The sequence below is a fragment of the Herpailurus yagouaroundi genome, unplaced genomic scaffold (assembly GCF_014898765.1).
Source record: "Herpailurus yagouaroundi ecotype Mexico unplaced genomic scaffold, PumYag 180, whole genome shotgun sequence".
Classification (NCBI taxonomy): Eukaryota; Metazoa; Chordata; class Mammalia; order Carnivora; family Felidae; genus Herpailurus; species Herpailurus yagouaroundi.
In genome coordinates this window covers 15,462,376-15,474,074 of record NW_024412411.1, presented here as the reverse complement: position 1 = coordinate 15,474,074, position 11,699 = coordinate 15,462,376, and the positions used below count along the sequence as shown (strand labels likewise).

Here is an 11,699-nt window from a genome sequence, read left to right as displayed (position 1 = left end):
TGGGGGGAGGGGGAGGGGAAAAAAAAAAGGTTAGAGAGGGAAAGAGCCAAACCATAAGAGACTCTTAAGAACTGAGAATCAACTGAGGGTTGATGGGGGGTGGGAGGGAGGGGAGGGTGGGTGATGGATATTGAGGAGGGCACCTGTTGGGATGAGCACTGGGTATGGAAATCGATGTGACAATAAATTTCATATTAAAAATTAAATTAAATTAAATAATGGTTTTGTTTGTCCAGGGCCCCTTGCTATTGTGTATGAATTTGAGGATTGACTTTTCTATTTCTGCAAAAGAGGCCATTTGAGTTTTGATATGGGTTACATTGAAACGTAGATCAAAGAATTGTTCAATCTTAACATTAAGGAAAACAAGCAAAAAAATGGGCAAAAATCTGAGCAGATACCTCACCAAAAAAGGTACACAGATGGAAAATAAGCATATGAAAAAATGCTCACTATTAATATGTCAATAGAGAGTTACAGATTAAAACTACAATAATATGCCATTACAGTTCTATTACAATGACTAAAATTTTAAAAACTGGCAGTACCAAATGCTAGAAAGGATGTGGAGCAATAGAAACTCCATTGCTGCGGTGGGAATGCAAAATAGCACAGCCACTTTAGAAAACGGTTTGGCAGTTTGTGTAAAAAGCTAAACATAGCCTTACCATATGATCTAGCACTTGCACTCCTACGTATTTACTCAATTGATTTGAAAACTTATGTCTGCACAAAAACCTGCACATGAATATTTATAGCAACTTTATTTATATTCACCAAAAACTGGAAGCAACCAAGATGAATAGATAAACCGAGAAACTAGGGGACAGCCAGACCATGGAATGTCCTCCCATGATGAGAAGAAATGAGTTAGGAAGCCGCAGAAATAGATGGATGAACCTTATGTGCTTCTGGCTAAGTGAAATTAGCCAATCTGGAAAGGCTACATACTGTGTGATTCCAGTTGTATGACATTCTGGGAAAGATAAAACTACAGACAGCCAAAAAATCAGTAGTTGCCAGAGGTCCAGGGGGAGGAAGGGAGGGATGAATAGGTAAAGCACATGGGATATTTAGAGCTGTGAGACTATTTTGCATGATGCCATAATGTTGGATTCAAGACCTTATGCATTTGTCAAAACTCCTACAGCTTTACAGTACAAAGAATGGATCTTAATGTATCCAGATTTTTTTTCCAAATCATTTAATAGGCTACTGGATCAAATGCACACTGTAACATGAGAATACAACTGTGTTATATCATACATAAATGTATGATACAACCTCAGTGAAGGAGTGGAAGGAAAAGTGCTGACCTAAGTAGCTGTGGAAATAAGTGAAGTTTGGAAGACTAAAGGCAAAAGGAACAGCTTATAAGCACTATAATCTAGTGTATTAAGTTGTTTCCCATGGTGGCATGGGTTAACAATTTTGATACCAAATGTGTATACTGGAATTGAGTAATTAAGTACATGGGTGGCAGGTGGTGGGAGCTTAGTCTTTCACTGGTGCAGTAAGAATTTACAGATTAGCAAAGTGATGAGGCTAGAATGATCCATGCAGTAATGGATTAGAGATATTACTATGAAGTTATGTTTAGCTTAATATAGATTCATTTCCTTGCTCTTTCAGCTGAGAGGGACTAGAAACAATAAAACCCCAGTAGTAAGTAGCACATGTATTGAGTAGTGGTTTCCAATGCCATGTTTCAAAGAAGGAATTAGGTTTCCTTGAATCAATGGCTGATTCTAGGACCGGAGCAGGCTATAACATAAAAGGTGATCCTAGATCATCTTGTGCCAGAAAGTAAGAAGTAGATGAAAGAAAGAGAGAGAGAAAGAGATGGAGGGAGGGAGGCAGGAAGAAAGTGAGAGAAAGAGAAGAAAAAAAGAAAGAAGGAAGGAAGGAAGAGAGAGAAAGAGAAAGAGAGGAAGGAAGGAAGAGAAAGAGGGAGTGAGGAGGAAGGAATTAGGGGAATATGTCAAAGGGACACAGGAGCCATCTGAAAGAGTTCCTAATGGCCAAAGCTGGAATAATTTGAGCAACAAAATAAATATTGGATTATAACCCAAAGTATAAAATAAGTACCCATGAGTCCATTCTAATATAAATAAATGATTGAATAAATAAATGGGGAGAAGAGACAAATCTTGCATGCAGAAGATTCCAAAAAAAGAGTCACTTTACGGTGGAGAACCCTGACAAGCACTACCCAGCCCGGTGATCAGGGTCACGATCAAGGTTGATATCAACAGTGATAAATCGTGTTGACAGTGTGTATCTTGATCTGATGTGTAAAATGGCACTTTGTGTCTTCCTTCTAAAAACCCATAATCCCAGTAGAGTCATGAAAAAAAATCAGACATATTCCATAGAAGGGTATTGTATAAAATACGTGACCAGTACTCCTCAAAACTCTCAGTCATCAAAAACAAGGAAGGTCTGATAAACTGTCAGACAGAGGAGCCTAAGGAGACATGATCACTAGATGTAGTGTGGGATCCTGCAAAAAGAACAACAGAAAGGGCCATAGGTAAAAACTAAGGAAGGCTATGGGGCACCTGTGGCTCAGTTGGTTGAACGCCTGAGTCTTGATTCCAACTCAGGTCATGATCCGAGGGTTGTGGGATTGAGCCCTGCGTCAGCCTCCACGTTGAGCATGGTGCCTACTTAAGATGCTCTCTCTGCCCCACCTCCCGCCCCTCTTCCCTGCTCATTTGCTCTCTAAAACAAAAAAAAACCTCAAGGAAGCCTGAATAAACTATGGCGTTTGCTTCATAATAATGTGTCACTATAGGTTCTTTAGCTCTAACAAATGTACTGAAGTGATAGACAGTATTAATAATAGAAATTGGCTGAGGGGATATATGGGAACTCTCTGTACTGCCTTCTCATTTTTTTCTGTAAATCCAAAATTGTTCTAAAAAATAAAACACATTTAAAAAAAAAAAAAACTAACCAAAAAAACTGACCACGTAGATATTTTCCTCATTCTTCCGGGAAGAATCTGAAACTCAGAAGAATCCAAGTACTTGGCACAAGATTGCCCGTCATTTAAATGGCAGAGGTGGGATTCAAATGCAGGGCCCACTGTTGAATCAGTGACTTTTGCCTGTCTGTGGATGGAACCTTTCTGTTCTGTAGTTTTACATATATCCCTTCATGTGTGTGTGTTTCTTTCTTGTTCTTCCCAGGGGATGGCCTTTACACTTGAAGAAAGGCTGCAGCTTGGAATCCACGGCCTGATTCCCCCCTGCTTCCTGAGCCAGGACGTCCAGCTTCTCCGGATCATGAGATACTATGAGCGGCAGCAGAGCGACCTGGACAAGTCAGTGCCTAGATTTGCTCTCTCTACTCGAGCCACAGGCTGAGCTGTTTCTTGTGGCCCATAGAAGGTTCTCTTGGTTCTCTGCATCAGGGAAAGGCTGAGAGCCCTGAGACATCCCAGACCCAGCCCTGTCTTCCACAGGATGGTGGTCTCCCTGAGGGACAGAGCTTGTTATGATAGAGGCACCGTAGACATGTCTTGGGAGAACTGGGAAGGGAGACTGACGTCCAACCAGTGGAATCTGGTTGGGCCTCTGGGAAGTGATGGTATCTGAGTCAGCCAGAGAAGCACTGATGGGACTTCAGCAGATGGCACTGGGGTTCATGGAAGGCATTTCACTCAACAGGGAGAAGGGGAGCAAGGGGGAGAAGGGTGGTACATGGCTCAGGTTCATACGGTAAGGGGAATGTGTGGGAGAAGAGGGGAAGTGCACAATGACACCTCCGAAGGGACCTCAGATGTCATATGTTAGAACTGTTAATAACCCTGCCTCCCCTCTGGGTTCTCCCAGTGGGGATACTACACGAAGAGCCAAATGAGGGATCACAGGGTCAGCTTTGTCAGTTTTTACTAAAGAAGGTGGTGACCTCCCACGTCACATGGCTGTGAATTGGTACAGCCAGGATTTGAACACAGTTTGCTCCAGAGTCTGCTCTTAATTGCTCTGCTGTGCCATAGCTAAGAGGCATTAGAGCTCAGTGGCTATAAGACTAGACTCTAGTATTAGACTGACTTCAAATCCTCACTCTATCACTTAACAGCAAAACTTACTCAGCCCCTCTGGTTCATTGCTCATCTGTACCATACCAGTGGTATCTAACTCATAGGGTTATGATAAGGCTTAAATGCATTAGTATTTGTAATGTGCTCAGAATAGTTACATAGTAACTGTAACTTACAACAATAGGCACTGTGCAAAAGCGTGCAAAAATAAATACGGTGCCTTGCTGGGCTCCGGCAGAAATTTGGGGAGAAGATAAGAGACACCCCCATATATCTGTAGAGCTTAATGGCCAAGACTTTGGGTCATTGATGGTGTGGCTGTCCCCCTCAGCAGGATGTCAGATCCTGCACCTGTCTTCCCATGCTTCCCCCATAGAGTCCATGTTTCCTAAATTGTAGTGAATAATGAAAGCTCTGCTTCCCCCCTTCCCTCTATTCCGGAACAGGTAAACTCTATGGGTATCACTCCCATTAGCTCCAAGGCCATACTGCAGCCCAGGTCAAATATTCTTTCCTTCTTGTTTATGCCACTCAGTAGTCTAACTATGTCACCCTGAAGACCAAACCGGAAAGTACAAGATTAATCCAACCAACAGCATTACACATGCTCTAACTTTGAACAATCTGAACTTCCCCCGTTTGTTAAATTTACAAAGAATTAAAGTCTAATGTGAAATCCTTTTTCCTAAGAATTAAAAGTCCTAAATCCTTCCCTGTCCCCAGTTTTTTTCAGCTAGATAGACTTTACTCATATGCCTGGGAAGACATGCCAGGCTCAGGGAGCAGGGGACGTGCCTGATACTGGCTGCTCTACAGGGCTTGCTCCTGATGGTCTGTTGACTCCTCTGACCCACTCATTCCCAGAGTCCCTTATTTCAGCAGGCGCTCAGGGAAATGCTAAGGAAGCTCCCTGGCTTCTTTTCAGTAAGGGTAATGGTATGCTGGTAAATTTATAGTAACTGGTTCTGGGGCATGAGGAGAACCCTGATTTATAGCATTGGCCAATTTCCATGATATAAATACTCCCAACCATGACCGATTTCAAGTTATCAACTTGACATCACTGGATGCAGAACTGGGAAGAGATGAGTGCAAATGGCTACTGAGTAAGGGAATGAGCTCAGAACACTAGTAACGAGCTGAGATCCTGGCTATGCAAGCGGAAATCCTCCCTTCCTTCTAAAACACTGTTTTTAGTTCTAGACCAGGGCCTTTGGTAGGGAAGAGGCTGAGGCCCCAGGAAGTCACATGACTTCCCCAGAGTCACAATGCTAGTTAACAGCAGAATTGGGGTTCAAACCCAGGACCCTGATACCATGCCCAGGGATCATTCCCCTCTGGGTACCTCTCTCCCACCCCATTGCATGCCAGGGCTCAAGTGCCTCCATACTCTCCTACACTGTTGTCCAGAACGGGTGCGATATCAGTAGTCACCAACACCTCACCTTGAATTTCAACCCTTGGATTTTTTTCCCCCAGGGTTTTTGTGTTTTCAGGACTCTGAATGAAAGGCCTTTTTCCTGGCTTACTGATTTCAGGCTTCAGGGAATAGGTGAGAAAGAGATTTTTTTGGAGCACACCTCCTAAGGTCAAGTGGTACTCAGCCACTCGGGGAGCTCTGCTTGTGACAGGGACCAGCCCTTTGTAGTGGGAAAGTCCAGCTCTGGTGTATTCTGTATTTTCCTCAACTCTATGCCACCTCCAGTATATTATTTTTTTTTCTTTTTAAAATTTTTTTAATGTTTATTTTTGAGAGAGAGAGAGAAATAGAGACAGCACGAATGGGGGAGGGGCAGAGAGTGAAAGGGAGACACAGAATCTGAAACAGGCTCCAGCCTCTGAACTGTCAGCACAGAGCCTGATGAGGGGCTTGAACTCTGACTGGCGAGATCATGACCTGAGCGAAAGTCAAGGAGCTTAACTGACTGAGCCACCTAAGCGCCCCTATTATTTTTTCATTCAGTAATGTCCACACAGTAATAACATAACTAACCATCTTGCATCATGGTTGTGATTCTGGAGTCAGATTGCTTAAGTTCAAATCTATTTCATTTCTCTGTGCCTTACCCTCCTTATCTCTAAAACAGCCAGAATTATAGGACCTACCTCACAAGTCTCTGGGGGTTTTAAATGAGTTAATGTAAAATATTTAGAATAGTGTCTATGCCATGAATAATGATAAGTACTATAAGGCAGACAATATCCTCCACATTTTACAAGAAATGAGACCCATGCTTAGGGGAGATAGTGATTTGCCCATGAACGTGCCATTATAGCTGAGCGGGAGCCCTGGGTCTTTGTATCAAGGGACCTCTGCAATGCCACTATGGTGCTCATGTGACCAGTGTGATTCTCGTCTCCCTTTCCAAGGTACATCATTCTCATGACACTCCAGGACCGGAACGAGAAGCTCTTCTACCGAGTGCTGACGTCAGACGTGGAGAAATTCATGCCCATCGTGTACACCCCCACCGTGGGACTGGCCTGTCAGCACTATGGCCTGACCTTCCGCAGGCCCCGGTGAGCCATCCTGGGGCGTGGGCTCAGGGAGGGGCCGTCTCATGTTGGGGAATCTATTCTTCCCTCTGGCCTTGCTTAATGGGACTCTGGAGGCTATTCCTGGTTGAGCCAAAGGCTCGACAAGACATTTGATCTTAAGCTCTTGCTCAGGAAATTACCCCACGCCCAGAGAAATGAGCTGAGAGAGGGTCTAGCAAGGGAATAACAGAGCCCCTCCACCTCCCAATGATAAATGCGCAACATGTTGTTCAAAGTTGGCCTGAAAGGTATTTCAGATTGTTTTTCTCTCATTATCTACCTACCACCTACCCCCTCTCTTGTCATCTCCACAGTGCCGACGGCTCTCTTGCCAGTTCGGGCCAATGAATAATGGAGTGTTGGATACCAAAGACTGAATTCTTTTGCTGACTCAAAGAAGCAGTATTCCTTCATTTGGGCTTGACTCAGATTCCACTTAAAATGTCATTTTGTTAGACAAAAATTTGGCACTACAGTTTCTTTCAGAGCCAAAGAATTTAGAGGGCAGTCTTTCTAAAAAGATTGCTTGTGGTTTTTTTTTTCATGATGAGTTCAGAATATATATTTTTTAAAATGTATAAAAAAGGAAAAATGAGTGTTTTCCAAAGATCCTCAGTGCAAGGTGCCTGGTTATTATCAATACATATTTCTAGCACTGCTGATAAAAGACTGGCTTGGGTTTATTATATGTAATGGAACACTGTTTTAGTCTGTGTTAGAATATGTTAAGATACAGTGTGCTGTGCACTGATGTGTAATTTATGTTTGCATAGAATTTATAAATCTGTGTTTATAAATCCTTTGGTATATGAGGAGCATGTAATCATGGATCTAGAACATCTTTTGTTGATTTGGAAAAACATTCTTCCAGTTGTGAAGCCAGCATTTGGGATAAGCCTGCCACGTGAGCACGTGGAGGCCCTGATGCCGGTTCTCTTCCTCTTCTGGCCCCACTGTCACCTTTGGCCAAGGGGCAGTGTGTCACGTCTCACTTCTTGCGGTGGAGGTGGGGTCCAGCTGTTGAAGCAGACCTGACCTCATCACTCAGAGCAGCCATGGGGTGTCTGAATGGCTCAGTCAGTTAAACGTCCGACTCCTGATTTTGGGCTCGGGTCATGATCTCATGGTTCGTGGGATTGAGCCCTGCCTCAGGCTCTGTGCTGAGCGTGGAGCGTGCTCAGGATTTTCTCTCTCTCTCTTCCCCCTCCCCACTCACTCACTGTCTCTGTCTCTCTAAAAACAAAGTAAATAAACTAAAAAAAAAAAAAAAAAGGAGCCATTCTTCTGCAGTCCTATGGGGGGACTGCACCCAGACCCTGTAGCAGTGGTCTTCAACCTGCCTTTTTCAAGAGGAAAGAGACTCCTTTTCTCTTACTCTCATTCTGAAACCAGTAGTGGCAGCGACCTTGGGAGCTGGTAGAACATTTCTAAAGGATGTAGGACCCTGTTTACCTGCCAGTTCCTACTCAGAAATGATCCTCCCAGGTCCTCCCTCCTGCAGAGTGCAGGTCAGCTCATTTCCCTCCTCCAAGGCCATCAGCAGCCTCCAAGTCTTAAAGAAACAAGTCCAGCACTTTGATGAAAGTAAGCTTATCACAGCCCAGCTCCAGCTCAGAAATCCCATGCTCTGGCTATACTGATCTATTCCTCATGTCCAAGTACTTCTGGTGCTCTAATCCTCTGTGCCTTTGCACATGTGTTCCTCTCTGCCTCAGACATCTGCATTCTCTTCTTTCCTTGTTCTCTGTCCATCAGAATTGTTGCTAGCCTTCAAGGTCACCCAAGAGTCAGCTTCTCTGCCCTCCCTGATCCACCAGGGCTGAACTGCTCACTCCTTCCTCTGCCTCCCCCTCAATTCATTACACGTAGTTCCATTCCATAGTTACATTTTTTGTGCTTCATGTTTTTAATTATTTGTATATCAGCCCCCTCTACCAGAACACAAATTTCTTGAGGCGTTAGTCAATACGTCAGATCCATTTGCATATACTAGACCAGTACTTGGCAAGCACCTGACACTCTGATGGGAAAGTAGCATTGTGTACTGACTAGAAAGAGCTGTCTTTGCTGTCAGCCATGACTTTTAGTCTCCTTGACCTTGGGCAATTTCCTTATCCTCTCTCAGCCTTAATTTCCACATTTGTAAAATGAAGGTAATAATACTACCTATATCAACTAGTCATTGTGAGGGTAAAATGTGATGTGTGGATTAGGTATCTGTCATACATGTGAGTGTTTATTTGTCTTCAGTGACTGTTGTAGGAGGAAGGAAAAATTGCTACATGTAGAGTCATACATACACACTTTTACATTTTTAAAAAGAAAATTGAGTCATTGAACATTTAATGAACTCACACGTTTAACTACAGACACAATTGGACTCTTCCAGAACCTACTGTTTCCTGAAGTCCTTCAGCCCTTATGACATGGCTCACTGCCTGCACTGGCTGGCCACTGAGGTCCTGTGGAAATGCAAGGCTATCCCACTCCTAGGCTACAACCTAGATTGTAGATTTGGTTGTTGGTTCCGGATGAACCAGTTACTAGGATCAGGATCCTGCACATACAACAGGTTCTTAAGGTAGACTTTGCCTCCAGAACCCACTCTAGAATCCAGGGAACACACAAAACTGAACTTGAGTTAACGAACACTTATTGATGGAATTTGAAGTAGGGTTCATGGGCAAATGGCCAAGAAAATTCTTGAGATGTCTTTGGTGCAAAAAGGTGATTTTACTAAAGCACGGGGACAGGACCTGTGGGCAGAAAGAGCTGCACTAGGGTTGTGAGGAACAACTGATTATACACTCTCAAGTTTGTGCAGGGAGGGGAGGTATAGTAACATAAGTCTCCAAGGAATTTCTGGATGCTGGAAGCAGGGTCTCATAGGACCCTAAAGATTTAGCTATTGTCAAGATAAGGTTGCTTTTAGTTTTTAAGGAAGTGTAAACATTAAGGCATTAAGGCAGCCATAAGCTTCTTGGGGAGCGTTGCACGCTGCATCTATCAGTGCATCTATCAGTGGGCTGCAGGCTATAATAAGGGAATTTAATTTGAACTGCATTTCTCTTTGTTTCCCTCATCGCTGATGGAGCAACTACTAGGTGCTGGGCATCATGTTACATGCTGTGAAATTACCCCCCAAAGAACAAAATATGGTTCTTGACCTCAAGCACAGTGAAGGGCCAGGCCATAATGATATAAGTTAAATATAATAAAAGTTTAAAAAATAAGAGATTTAATAGAGACAAAGAATTACAGGAGTCCATGGGAGAGAGAAATTTCTTTTCCCTGGAGGTGGTAGGAATGCTTCACAGAAGAGATGATATTTGAGCTGGTCCCTGAAGGTTGGATAGGAATTCTGTGGGTAAAGAAGAAGGGAATGGCCATTCCAGGAAAGGGCTTGGTATTATAGGTTTTATAGACACCTGGGTGGTCAGCTCACTTGGGTATCTCCCCACCTCCTGTGCCTGGCAAGGAGGGTCAGGGGAGGGGAGATAGGCTTTTACATCCATTGGCTCATAATGGATCCTCCTAATGTCCTGTCAGGTTAGTCTGGGAATAGTACCTCCATTTCACAGATGAGGAAACTGAGGTGGCCAGAGGAAAGGAACTTGTGTAAGATCTAACTGGTAGTTAGAATTCTGGCTACCAGAGTCAGGGAAAGCCACACCAAAGAGATGACATTTGAGCTGGGCTGTAAAAGATGAAAGCAAAGAATTGAGACAAAAAGCATTTGTTTACAGTGATCCAGGCACACCCTTCTCTCCCTTGCTAGAATGCAAGTCCTCTAGGACCCCACGGTGGGTGAAACAGGAGAATAGAGGGGTAGGAGAATTGGCCAGTGGCTCTGCCCAAAAAGAGGAACGAGCTTGGTCTCCTTCCCACGACACAAGGTGTTTGGAGTCACAGGGAGAGCTGTGTCCACTTGGACCCAGGCCCCATTGGCAGTTCTCCAATGGCTCAGCAATGGAGAGGGGCATGGTGGCAGAGTGGGGGTTCATATGGGTGGAAACAAGGCTCTGCCAACCACTTGAGCCCAGAGAACCAGGCCAGCCCTGAGTGAGGGCCGTCAGGGTACTACAGAAGCTGGACACACAGTGGGGAAAACAAGAGTGCCATGGTCCCAGCCCAAGATGTGCAGTTGAACTGGAACAGGAAAAAAGCATCATAGTAATGCATAACTGTTTGCTGAAGGTCAGGCACATCCTAAAATCTTTGCATATTAGCTTATTTGATTCTCACAATCCCCTAAGGGGTAGTTACTACTGCCATCCCATTTGTAGATGGGAACACTGAAACACAGAGAAATAACTTGTCCCAAATCACACAGCTCATAACCAGCAAAGCCAGAACTCATACCCACGCAGTCTGAACTAGAACGTGGACAGGTAACCACCGCACTACACTGCCTGCTGTGGTTTGGGACTATGCACATTTATTTGGTGGGCATTTAGGGATGGGTGCCCTTGCAGCTCCAGGAATGCTTGATTGCTCAGGACTCTTTGGTGGGGATTGCTACATAACCTTTTCCTGAGCCTCTCCTGGGAGAGAATGATCCAGCTAGGTCCTGAGCCTGAGGCTCTGTGGGGCTGAGGCAGGTGTGGGCAAACTGAACCGTGTTCTTGGATTCTTCCCTCACACTCTTGGTACAGACTTCCCGCATATGTTTTGCACAAACCCTTCTTCAGATGATTACCCAATTAAGCTACTTGACATGTGACAGTCTGAGCTGTTGCACCAGGTTTCCATTTGGCTGCTTTCCAGGTGTTGATTCCACACCTGCCTTGCTCCTGAAGGAAATGGGAGTTTGGGCTCCACCCCAGCCCTGAGCTTCATCTGAGGCCTGGCTTGGAATGGCTTTATGGATTAGCATCTGAAGGGAGGACAGCCCCAAGGCCAGGAGGGAGAGAGCCAGCTCCTTCTCAGTTTCTGAAATGATAAACATTCCTGCCAGGTTCCCAGGAACAATGGAGTCCTCTGTGAAAGGGCCTGTCCCCCTCCAAAGCTAATTAGGTCCAGTTGATGCTAAAATGGAACTTCCAAAGTGCCTCGGGCTCTGCATCACCTCACAGCCTTGAGAGAGATGCTAGACTATCTCTGGGGCACC

At 44.4% G+C, this 11,699-nt stretch overlaps 1 protein-coding gene across 3 annotated transcripts in view; it reads left to right on the top strand.

The window, feature by feature from the left end:
* Nucleotides 1-11,699, top strand: part of ME3 (malic enzyme 3) — a 185,358-nt gene that overhangs the window by 81,612 nt on the left and 92,047 nt on the right. For all 3 annotated transcript variants that reach the window (XM_040489569.1, XM_040489568.1, XM_040489570.1), the window contains 2 exons: nucleotides 3,195-3,328; nucleotides 6,422-6,571. In XM_040489569.1, the coding sequence (XP_040345503.1) occupies nucleotides 3,195-3,328; nucleotides 6,422-6,571 (284 nt within the window). The remainder of the gene's footprint in view (nucleotides 1-3,194; nucleotides 3,329-6,421; nucleotides 6,572-11,699) is intronic.